This window comes from Salmo salar, chromosome 05 (genome assembly GCF_965601325.2).
Source record: "Salmo salar chromosome 05, fSalSal1, whole genome shotgun sequence".
Classification (NCBI taxonomy): Eukaryota; Metazoa; Chordata; class Actinopteri; order Salmoniformes; family Salmonidae; genus Salmo; species Salmo salar.
The window spans coordinates 26543023-26555436 of NC_138295.1; the positions used below are offsets into that span (position 1 = coordinate 26543023).

General features: G+C 41.0%; 2 protein-coding genes across 2 annotated transcripts; both read right to left on the reverse strand.

Annotated features, from left to right (window-relative positions):
- Window positions 1–1701: 1701 nt before the first annotated feature.
- fgfbp1a (fibroblast growth factor binding protein 1a) lies at window positions 1702–3021 on the reverse strand. Its single transcript, XM_014199280.3, has 2 exons — window positions 2936–3021; window positions 1702–2777 (listed from the first exon to the last, which is right to left on the reverse strand). The coding sequence occupies exon 2, from the start codon at window positions 2760–2762 to the stop codon at window positions 2109–2111; it is 654 nt and encodes a 217-aa protein (XP_014054755.3). The 5' UTR covers window positions 2763–2777; window positions 2936–3021; the 3' UTR covers window positions 1702–2108.
- A 764-nt stretch (window positions 3022–3785) lies between these two features.
- LOC106604540 (uncharacterized) lies at window positions 3786–6892 on the reverse strand. The gene is made up of 2 exons (XM_014199279.3): window positions 5822–6892; window positions 3786–5613 (listed from the first exon to the last, which is right to left on the reverse strand). The coding sequence occupies exon 1, from the start codon at window positions 6823–6825 to the stop codon at window positions 5830–5832; it is 996 nt and encodes a 331-aa protein (XP_014054754.3). The 5' UTR covers window positions 6826–6892; the 3' UTR covers window positions 3786–5613; window positions 5822–5829.
- Window positions 6893–12414: the final 5522 nt, after the last annotated feature.

A 12414-nucleotide genomic window follows, 5' to 3' on the forward strand; every position in this document is an offset into this window, starting at 1 on the left:
GCTGCTTCACGTGATATATTGTTGTCTCAACCTTCTTGCCTTTGTGCTGTTGTCTGTGCCCAATAATGTTTGTAAAATGTTTTGTGTTGCTACCATGTTGGGCTGCTACCATGTTGTGTTTCTACCATGTTATTGTAATGTTGTCCCCGCAGGAGGCCTTTTGCCTTTTGGTAGGCCGTCATTGTAAATAATAATTTGTTCTTAACTGACTTGCCTAGTTAAATAAAGGTTAAATAAAATAAAATATATGCATATGGGTTTATGAAAACACTAGGAATCCGAGAACCTTGTAGTAAAATGACAATAAAAATACCAAGAAGGATGATTAATGAAAAGTTATTGGACCAAGAACCATTGAAGAGTAAATAATTAAATTATATCGTCAATGAATAGGGTTGGTGTTCATTCCATTCAAATTCCTCTCAGTTCAAAGAATGATTGAAATCCAATTAATGGAGAGAAAAATGTATTCAAAGTATCTCCCCTTGATTGTCTGACAGCAATACTATTATAGTTATATCAAAAAGATCCATTAGCTATCAAGCACAGTTATGTAATTTTATAGACCTCATGATTGTGTGTTGTTGTAGTGTTCTATATGAAAGGCGTAGCTAAGTGTCATGGACTAGTATTTAGAACATGTGAATTGTATTTCACCTTGGAAAAAGCCCATTAAAATCCAGTAGTCAGTGAAGGAATGTGGGATAAATCTTCTAAAGGAACACTCTAACTGACTTGGTATAATTACAGAGTAATTACCCAACATGCTCAAACTCCTTATCATTGGGCAAATGCAACGCCAGGGTTGTGGGTTCGATTCCCACGGGGGGGCAGTACAAAAAGAAAATGTAAAAAATAAATAAATACAAATAAAAATGCATGAAATGAAATGTATGCATTCACTACTGTAAGTCGCTCTGGATAAGAGCGTCTGCTAAATGACTAAAATGTAAATGTAAATGCAGTGGAGTATGCACTGCAGGAGTGTGTGTGTGTGTGTGTGTGTGTGTGTGTGTGTGTGTGTGTGTGTGTGTGTGTGTGTGTGTGCGTGTGCGCGCGCATGAGCATGTGTGCATAAGTGAGTGCATTGCAGGGTGGTACGGAATAATACTCTGTCTGCCAAGTAGTAGTAAATTATATAATAAGCGTTAGTCATTTGAAAAGAATGAGTAATGCTATACACCATTGAAAATAATAATGGCCTAACTCCTGTCCACCCTCCTAGAAAGAATATGCTGCATAAATGCTTCAACTACAAGTGAATATAAGATGAAGAGAAGAGTTGAGTACATAGTATGCAAAATATTTATTAAGTAGGCTACTGTAGCTTTACAATGAATACAAAACATAGCAAAAACATTTCAAAGGGAAAAGTGGTATGGATGGTATGCGTGCGGTTACATGCACACAATAATGTGGTTATTGTGGTTAGTCAGATTAATATAATGGTTCGATTAAACCGTTTACATGCTTTGCAAGAAGAACGAATTCCCTAATAATCCTGTTTACATGGACACATCTGAAATAGGGCTACCCGATGGCACTCTGATAAATGCAGAAAATCACCAATCAAAATAAACGTTCTACCACAGCGAACATTTTATTTTTGGGAATCATATTTGATTCTGAGTTCGAACGTATAAAGTTTGTATGTGAAAACTACTTCTAAGATGCATTCATTCAGCTGTTCCAAACACTCCGCTCGCATTAACAAGGGAGGCTCGATCGGCTGGTACGAGCACATTCACAGATCAAATACACGGCTGGAACACCGAGTTTACAAGTCCTAATAATTCGAAAGATTGCTCAGAAAACAATGTGTTTTAATTGGCGTATGTTTACTTAGATTTTGACTTTACGGCGACTACAACAAACAGAGCAAGGGGTTTGAGTGACTATTGCAAAGTCTGCCTACTGCCATAATCAGTTTCATATCGAATTATTAGTGTGCATGTAAATGTGCTCAGAAATCTGTCTTTAAACTAGGTTCTCCTCACAATCCATCAAAATGCATTCATCTTCACCAGGAGAAGTAGCAACAAGTGTTAATTCATTTGTTTATGAAAACCAATGGGGAAGGTGGAAATGTAAATGCATTTCTTTTACGTTCAACAATCATCATTCTGGACCATGGAGAAAAAGAAAGTACACAAACTCGACCACGAACCCGCGCAATATTCTTCCGCCAGTCTCTTCTTATCAACTGTGCAAGATTTGGCACCCGATGGAGAGACATAAGGAGGAGAATGTGTCTGAATGGTAGTCCTTGGAACAACAACATCTCTGGGTGTATTGTTAAGTTTGAAATGGGCGTCATTGGGAGCTTTTCTGCACATACCTGCTTTAATCAAAGCGGTGGAGTCCAAGCATAATTTCTTCTGTTTCTTTAGAGCACGCGCAATCTGTTTCCAGTAGGCTTTGACGTTGGACTCGTACCCAGGGCAAGTGGCTGGTTTGGCCACATATTTGCAGTCGAAACTTGTTTCCCCCTTTTTGCAGTTCACGCCAAGCACAAAGGCATCATCACCTGTCGCAACCCAAGTGCACTGCGTCTTGTCTTTGGCGGAGAATTTGCCCTTGAAAACACCCTTTCCTCTGGGGCTGCTGTCTTTATCCGCTGGAGACGGGACGGAGGGCTTTGGTCCCTCTTTTCCTTTCTTCTTCATCCCGATTTTTTTGGATCCTTGACATTTAGCAACCATAAGCTGCTGAGATATGCAGGCAATAACCATCAAGACGGCTAAATTGGTAAGGAGCGCCATGTCCCGCTAAAATATCTGCAGAAATGGCATAGTTATTAGTACAGTAGGCCTCCAATTCCTTCCAATTCAAATAATTGATACTGTAGCCTGTTACAACATGGCAGCAGAGATTTATGGAGTATAATGGCAGATAATATTTAACACAACATAAGTGGTTATTTTAGACAGCTCACCTCTGGATTTGGGAAGATGGAAATGATTCAATTTCGTTACGACACCTGGGGAACGTGCATGTGGCATTTATAGAGCACCGACACACCCACCACCCCCTTATTCCCTCACGCCACTCACATGGAACATGGGCCTAAATGCGCGCGCGCACACACACACACACACACACACACACACACACACACACACACACACACACACACACACACACACACACACACGTTTGTTTTACAATTGATTCCCATTCAAAATCCTATTTTTCCTAACCTAACCCTTAACCTAACCATAATGGTAACCCCAAATCCCTAACTCTAATTGCAACCCTATCCCTAATTGTAAACCTAACCCCTAAACCGAGAATAGTAATTTTACTTGTGCTGTCTGGTTTGCTTAATATAAAGAATTTTGAATTATTTATACTTTTATATTTTAACAATTAAATGCACTTTTAAAACTTAAGTATATTTAAAACCAAATACTTTTAGAATTTTACTCAAGTAGTATTTTACAGGGTGACTTTCACTTTTACTTGAGTCATTTTCTATTAAGGTATCTTTACTTTTACTCAAGTATGACAATTGGGTACTTTTTCCACCACTGGTTTATGCACCCATTAACTGTTCTAGTAAAAGTGCAGTGAGCAACGAATTGAAAAAAATATATATTTTAAAGAAGTTGATACAACAGCGTCACTTAATGGGGGGAAAAGAGGCACTGCACCTCTAAAAGGGGTGTATTTAAGACAAAGAAAAACATTGTCATCAAAAACGGTTTGCCTGCTGGTATTTAAAAAATAGTGAGAGAAAGGCTTTGAACCTAAAGCAAGGCATTAAGGAACACAGACACACTAAAAAGAATTAGAACACACATTTATTCATTACATACACATGTCGACATTCATTCATTGATTGTGACCTTTCAGTCCAATGAAGCAGTGGTAGAGCTGAATATGCCACTCTACTATGTAAATTACACAACCTTATGCATTTCAATACATGGTTTATGGTGATACAAACATACACATAAACAAACATACAAAAAAGGCAAAACCAATGGCGTATCTGCCTTAGGAGAGTCCATTATAAGGTATCATAGGTTTGTCTGACACTAAAACCAAACTGTAAAAAAACTGTCACCAACAGTAAAAACTGTCAACCAAAATGAGTACCATGTGAAAGATGATGGATTGAACTATCTGTCCATACCCGATCCACACATTCAGATATGGAGGCTTTAAGTTGTCATTGTGACCCTTGGAATTACGTTTTTGGTATTGGTCTCGATGGAACTTAATATTAAGTAACTGGTTTCACAGCTTTTTTTTGTTTACAAAATGTTTTGGTCAAAGTGTTACCTGAAATGAACATTTTTAGTTGGCACAAACTTAGCTCTAAAAATTAATCAATTTAAGATTATGTTTGCTCAAATTGTCTCATATGTTAATTAAACTATGAATTATTATTTGGGTATCTTAACTAAAAAAGGCTGTGGAACTAATTGCAACAACTTAGATATTTGACACACATGATTACATTGTACATGTTCATTTATACAGTAATTCATATTCAACATGTGGGATTTGAACTCACAACCTCTTGGTTCACAGCATGCCAATTTTCCTGCTATGCCACCATGCCTGTCAATGGCTGATTTCACCTGTATTGAAACACTTTGTACTTCAGCAAGTAAATATCAGATCTGTTAAAAGTACATTCGAGAATAAATATTTTATTTATCATAGTGATTAAGGAGTAACTTGCTCCCGAGTGGCGCAGCGGTCTTAGGCACTGCATCTCAGTGCTAGAGGCGTCACTACAGACGCCCTGGTTTGAATTCAGGCTGTATCACAACCAGCAGTGATTGGGAGCCCCATAGGGCGGCGCACAATTGGCCCAGCGTCGTCCAGGTTTGGCCGGTGTTGGCTGTCATTGTAAATACGAATTTGTTCTTAACTGACTTGCCGAGTTAAATAAAGGTTAAATAAATAAAACAATTAAAACAGAGTAACATGCCCCACCAACATTAGACAACAATACAGAAAAACATAAAATTGCTGAAATAACTAAGTTAAATCAATGATGAGAGAAAAGTCCGATTAACTGATAATTGACACTGACATGGTGGCATAGCAGGAAGATAGGAATGCCATGAACCAAGAGGTTGTGAGTGCAAAGCCCAGGAGAGGATATGTTGAATAATAATGACTGTATAAATGAACAATGTAATGATGTATGTCAACATGCATCAGATATGTAAGTTGAAACATTGTATGTTAAAACCACTATGTTGCACACCTTTATTAGTTAAGATTCACAAATAATTTATAGTTGAATGAACATATGAGACAAGTTTTCTAGAGTTGGAGCTAAGTTGGGCCAACTATTTTTTTGTTTCTTGAGGTAACACTTGGACTGAAAAGTTCAGTAAACTAAAACAGACTATGTAACTAGTTACTTAATAATAATTTGTTGAAACAAGTAGTTTTTGTATTACAGTGCACCAATCATGGTGAAATGGCAGGCTGGAAAGTTGTTTGATCGATAGCAGTGTCAGCATGATCATTTCCACGAAGAGGGTGTTAGAACTCTCTTCTACCATTTATCAAAGTCATTTTCTGGAAAACCACTCTGAGCACCTCATTAGTCAGACTTTTGAAGTAATCTTCAAAAGAAATCTAAATCTGGGAAAGAGGGAGCAAAAAGTAAATATAGTGAATAGGTTTACGTTTCGCACACTCGGTAAAATACTCAACATACTTTTTACAGACCTGAGTTAATTTCAGATATTTGATTGACAGACATACTTTTTCATACAAATGATCATCATGATAATATACAATGCTATGACTACAATTAAGAAAATATCAACAGCAAACTTTTTAAACTCACCTTCATTATTAGTTCTGAAACCAATCAATGACATAGGAACAGATGCCTTGGAGTGACCGCCAACAATACTCTTGTGCCAGCTGTTTGGCATTGCTCTTGACAGTGGGCTTAGTTGGTTTCAGAGCGGTTGGTTTGGGGGTCAGAAGCTTTTTTAGTACAGCTGTCTTGTTCACTGCTGGCTTGATTGGTTTTGCGCCTGCTGGTTTTGAAGCTGCTGGTTTTGAAGCTGCTGGTTTTGCTGCTGCTGGTTTTGCTGCTGCTGGTTTTCCCTGCTCAGGTCTGGATTGCAGTGCCTTTGTAGGTGCTGGTCTTGCTTCTGTTCTGGCTTTTTCAGGTTTTGTAGGTGCTGGTCTTGCTTCTGGTTTTGCTGGCTCTGGTCTGGCTTTCTCTGGTTTAGTTTGCTCCGGTCTTGCCTGCTCTGGTCTTGCTGATTTAGCTTCAGGCTTGGTTGCGGCAGGCTTAGCCTGCTTGGTGAATGGTACCTTGGGGGTCTCTGGTTTTGCCTGGTTTGGCTCTTGGGCTTTCTCTGTCTTTTCAGGGATTGCTGCTGGTGCGGCCTCTGGCGTGGAGGAAGCAGAGAACACCATCTGGGCGTCTTCCGGTGCCCTCTTGCACATTTGAGGCTTGATAGCTTTGGGTGCATGGCAGGCATTCTGGAGTTTCCTCAGGTCCCACATGATCTGGGTGAAATAGTGGTGAGGGTTGTTGTTGTAGGGACGGCACATTTGGGGCTTACCCGTGTACTCGCACCAGTAGGTTCTCTCGGCACCCTGGCACGATATCCTCAGCCTGGTGACATTTCCCTGGCCGGTGACGCTCATGGTGCAGAAGTCCTTTGCCTTGTTGTTGAACTGGATGGGGTCCTCCCAGGCACTCTTCCTGTTCTCTGCAGCAGCAATAGCAGCACCACCATTGCCTGCCCTCGTGTTGCCATTCTCATTCTGTCCCTCCACTGCCCAGAGACAGCAGGCGAGGAGCAGCAGTGCACTGGCCCGAGTCCACATGGTTATACCAGATGCTTGAGTTTGAGAGAGGGAGTGAGATTGGGACTGTAGAAGCTGAGGGTCCCTCTTGCTATTTATGGGCTTTGCACACAAAGAGGACATTCAGGTGAAAAAAAGTCTGGGTTACAAGAGCCCTCCTGAAGAGGGGAGGAGAGTAGTGCCCCCCTCTGCAATGTGACTATAATTTATGGTTGTCTAGCGACTGTCAATGAAATCCAGGGCCACATGCAAAACCAATTGGGATGAAGCAAAATAGGCCGGGAACATTGATGCCCACATGTTTAACCAGGTTTTATATAATCGCCCATACTACAAATGTTTAATTGAGAAATATGTCAAGCACGACTTTGTGGACTTTATCGCTTGAGAACAATTCCCCAGACTGCCATTCATTTTGAGAAGCTTGGCGCACTGATGCCAACATAATATTTATCTAATCGTCCACCACGCCACTTTAATCATTCACCATGCCAATTTTTTCCCCTCAGTTTTAGATACTGTTCATCTCAATACCACAACGTGTCTTAAAATGCTATCCTGCAAGGACATGTTGAATTGTTCAAGGTTCATTGCTGTTTTAAAGGTAGTTGAGGTTTACAACCATACAGCACAGTCTATAATTTCCTTCCAAATATAAACACAATAAAATCTGAAACTGGAGACTGGGGAGAAACTTGAGGAAAAGAATCCAAGAAGTTCCAAACAAATATGCATGTGGGTGGTGGTAGGCCAATCTAGCGTGTCACACAGGAAGTAATTACTGTGCCAGTTAAGAAAGAACAAGAATAACCCATAATAGAGTTGCTGACTCGAGACAACGGTATGTATATAACATGGCTGTTCAGCGAGTGTGTGTGTCTGACATAGTAAGGGGGGTAGCAGCACATGCCTCTTGCAGCTTTATTTTCCTAGCAATCAATCCTAATGGGGAAGAAAGGGCTCCTTGTGAGTGACGCGGACTCTGTCATGTAAACATCCGGTGCAGGTTCGCTTCACTTTGTGGAATCAAAGGATCGCACTCTGTGGCCGCAAGCCAAACGAGGGGCCAGGCATTTATCCATCCCACTCTCTCCCTCTTCATGTCAATGGTTACAGATGGGGCGGCAGGTAGCCTAGTGGTTAGAGCGTTGGACTAGTAACCGGAAGGTTGCAAGATTGAATCCCCGAGCTGACAAGGTAAAAATCTGTCGTTCTGCCCCTGAACAAGGCAGTTAACCCCCTGTTCCTAGGCCGTCATTGAAAATAAGAATTTGTTCTTAACTGACTTGCCTAGTTAAATAAAAAGATGCTTTGCAAAACCAAAATCACTGCAGACAGCCTGATGAACTAGGGTTGTAAAGGGAGGGTATATTACTGGGAACTTTTGAAGTTTACCAGTAAACTACCAGAATTTTGGTATCTTTCAAAGATTTTATGTAATCTATCACAATACATCTAGTGGCCCTTTTGGGTACTTCAGATTATCACAGGTGTCTGTCATTATCTCTGGACCTGTGTGGCCTTATCACATCTAAAATATATGAAATAAGATGATAAAAAAATGTATTACGACAAAGCTGTGAAACATTATCCTAAATATAAACCATAAACTAAGGGAATACCATTGCTGTTTAATATGAGGGTTTCAGCATTAAATATCCTTTACTTAATTTTTTACACTTTTATTTATTTTACTATTTCAATATGTATTTGTTGTCAATGTTTTGGTGTCAAACTGGTGGCTAGCTACATAGCCGTCTTTGTATCAAAGATAATTGTGTAGTTTAGAGTAATTAGAGTAATTATCGAGGTTAGCTAGCCAGCTGTTTTCGTCCTTCTAACTTAGTCAACACTGCTAGCTAGCCAACTAGCCAACTTCTACCGACTAGCAGCACTGTAGAAACTATTACATTACAACGGAACGACTTGATTAGTGTAGTGTTAGCTAGCTACATAGTTGTCTTTGCTGTCTTTGTATCTAAGATAATTGTGTAGTTTAGAGTAATTATCGAGGTTAGCTAGCCAGCCAGCCAGCCGCGCCGCAACGCGACGCCGTTGTCCAGACTCCAGACTTAGTCAACACACCTAGTCATCATCAAACCCACTGCTAGCTAGCCAACCTTTTCTGACTAGCAGCACTGTAGAAACTAATACATTACAACGGAACGATTTGAGTGCAGTGTTAGCTAGCTACATAGTTGTCTTTGTCATAGTTTGATAATTGTGTAGTTTAGAGTAATTATCGAGGCTAGCTAGCCAGCTATTTTCGTCCCCCGCGACGCCATTTTTCCAAACCTAGCCAACTATTACCGACGAGCAGCATTGTAGAAACTAAATACATTACAAAGGAACGTCTTGATTAGTGCTATGTTAGCTAGCTACATAGTTGCTTTTGTATCATGATAAGGTGTAGTACTGAAACTATCGAGGTTACCTAGCCAGCTACACGTTCAAACAAAGTCAACAACGCAGCCACTGCTAGCTAGCCTACTTCACCAGCCAGCAGTACTGTAGCATTTGTCATTTTAGTCAATAAGATTTTTGCAACGTAAGCTTAGCCTGTTAGGGCTAGGGGGCATGTAGCTCTCTTCACGACAACAGACACAGGTTGGTTCTTTGAAACGGGCGTTTATTGCATTGCACGTCTTTTTCTCCGATGCATCCACGTCACGCCGTGAGAACTATATGTTTGAATGAACACAGTAACGTTGATAAATTATACAGTACTGAAACAAAGAAATACAAATGGCGCTCGGCGCAACAATACAAATGGCGCTTGGCGCGACAATACAAATGGAACTTGGCGCGACTATAAACAAAGTTCTATAGGTTGAACAAAATACCTCGTTGGCTGCTTGTCCTGAAAAGAGGTTCTTGAATTCTTAAAGTCCCTTGAAAGTCCCTTTACTGTCTTTCTTAGCCTCTGCCATCAACAATTATGACTCAGACTAAGATCTGCTTAAGTTAGATTGCACACAGTCAATTAACAAATTCCGTAGCAGTAACACAACAGAGAACTTTAGTTCCGGGATGGAACATAAAAACACAATCAATGGCCAAACGTTAATTTACCTGTTACATCACATTTAAATTCTTATCTATACATCAATAAATCATTTATTTATTTACTACATCAAATAAACCTTGAATTATGTATTAATCATGCATAGTGAACACAGCATCTATGTAACAACACTTACAGGGCAGTATTGACACGGCCGGATAAAAAACGTACCCGATTTAATATGGTTACTACTCCTGCTCAGTAACTAGAATATGCATATAATTATTGGCTTTGGATAGAAAACACCCTAAAGTTTCTAAAACTGTTTGAATGCTGTCTGTGAGTATAACAGAACTCATATGGCAGGCCAAAACCTGAGAAGATTCCATGCAGGAAGTGGCCTGTCTGACAAGTTGTGTTTCATCTTGGCTCTTTTTATTGAAGACTGAGGATCTTTGCTATAACGTGACACTTCCTACGGCTCCCATAGGCTCTCAGAGCCCGGGAAAAAGCTGAACGATATCGAGGCAGCCTCTGGCTGAAACACATTATCGCTTTTGGCAAGTGGCCGATCAGAGTACTATGGGCTTAGGCGCGTGCCCGAGTCGACCCCATGCTTTATTTTCTTTCGTCTGTTTACCTAAACGCAGATTCCCGGTCGGAATATTATCGCTTTTTTATGAGAAAAATGGCATAAAAATTGATTTTAAACAGCGGTTGACATGCTTCGAAGTACGGTAATGGAATATTTAGAAAAAAAATTGTCACGAATTGCGCCATGCTCGTCACCCTTATTTACCCTTTCGGATAGTGTCTTGAACGCACGAACAAAACGCCGCTATTTGGATATAAGGATGGATTATTTGGGACCAAACCAACATTTGTTATTGAAGTAGAAGTCCTGGGAGTGCATTCTGACGAAGACAGCAAAGGTAATAACATTTTTCTTATAGTAAATCTGACTTTGGTGAGTGCTAAACTTGCTGGGTGTCTAAATAGCTAGCCCTGTGATGCCGGGCTATCTACTGAGAATATTGCAAAATGTGCTTTCACCGAAAAGCTATTTTAAAATCGGACATATCGAGTGCATAGAGGAGTTCTGTATCTATAATTCTTAAAATAATTGTTATGCTTTTTGTGAACGTTTATCGTGAGTAATTTAGTAAATTCACCGGCAGTGTTCGGTGGGAATGCTAGTCACATGCTAGTCACATGCTAATGTAAAAGGCTGGTTTTTGATATAAATATGAACTTGATTGAACAAAACATGCATGTATTGTATAACATAATGTCCTAGGGTTGTCATCTGATGAAGATCATCAAAGGTTAGTGCTACATTTAGCTGTGGTTTGGGTTTATGTGACATTATATGCTAGCTTGAAAAATGGGTGTCTGATTATTTCTGGCTGGGTACTCTGCTGACATAATCTAATGTTTTGCTTTCGTTGTAAAGCCTTTTTGAAATCGGACAGTGTGGTTAGATTAACGAGAGTCTTGTCTTTAAAATGGTGTAAAATAGTCATATGTTTGAGAAATTGAAGTAATAGCATTTCTAAGGTATTTGAATAACGCGCCACAGGATTCCACTGGCTGTTACGTAGGTGGGACGATTTGGTGCCACCTACCCTAGAGAGGTTAACTTTCTGAACATTCGAGACGTGTAGTCCACTTGTCATTCCAACCTCCTTTGCATTAGCGTAGCCTCTTCTGTAGCCTGTCAACTATGTGTCTGTCTATCCCTGTTCTCTCCCCTCTGCACAGGCCACACAAACGCTTCACACCGCGTGGCCGCTACCACTCTAACCTGGTGGTCCCAGCGCGCACAACCCACATGGAGTTCCAGGTCTCCGGCAGCCTCTGGAACTGCCGGTCTGCGGCCAACAAGGCAGAGTTCACCTCAGCCTATGCTGCCCTCCAGTCCCTCGACTTCTTGGCGCTGACGGAAACATGGATTACCACAGATAACACTGCTACTCCTACTGCTCTGTCCTCGTCTGCCCACGTGTTCGCGCATACCCCGAGAGCATCTGGCCAGCGGGGTGGTGGCACTGGAATCCTCATCTCTCCCAAGGGGACATTCTCTCTTTCTCCCCTGACCCATCTGTCTATCTCCTCATTTGAATTCCATGCTGTCACAGTTACCAGCCCTTTCAAGCTTAACATCCTTATCATTTATCGCCCTCCAGGTTCCCTTGGAGAGTTCATCAATGAGCTTGACGTCTTGATAAGTTCCTTTCCTGAGGATGGCTCACCGCTCACAGTTCTGGGTGACTTTAACCTCCCCACGTCTACCTTTGACTCATTCCTCTCTGCCTCCTTCTTTCCACTCCTCTCCTCTTTTGACCTCACCCTCTCACCTTCCCCCCTACTCACAAGGCAGGCAATACGCTTGACCTCATCTTTACTAGATGCTGTTCTTCCACTAATCTCATTGCAACTCCCCTCCAAGTCTCCGACCACTACCTTGTACCCTTTTCCCTCTCGCTCTCATCCAACACTTCTCACTCTGCCCCTACTCGGATGGTATTGCGCCGTCCCAACCTTCGCTTTCTCTCTCCCGCTACTCTCTCCTCTTCCATCCTATCATCTCTTCCCTCTACTCAAAC

Excerpts from the sequence above, each read along its gene's own strand:
- LOC106604540 (XM_014199279.3), bottom strand. The coding sequence starts at position 6,825 with ATGTGGACTCGGGCCAGTGCACTGCTGCTCCTCGCCTGCTGTCTCTGG.
- fgfbp1a (XM_014199280.3), bottom strand. The coding sequence starts at position 2,762 with ATGGCGCTCCTTACCAATTTAGCCGTCTTGATGGTTATTGCCTGCATA.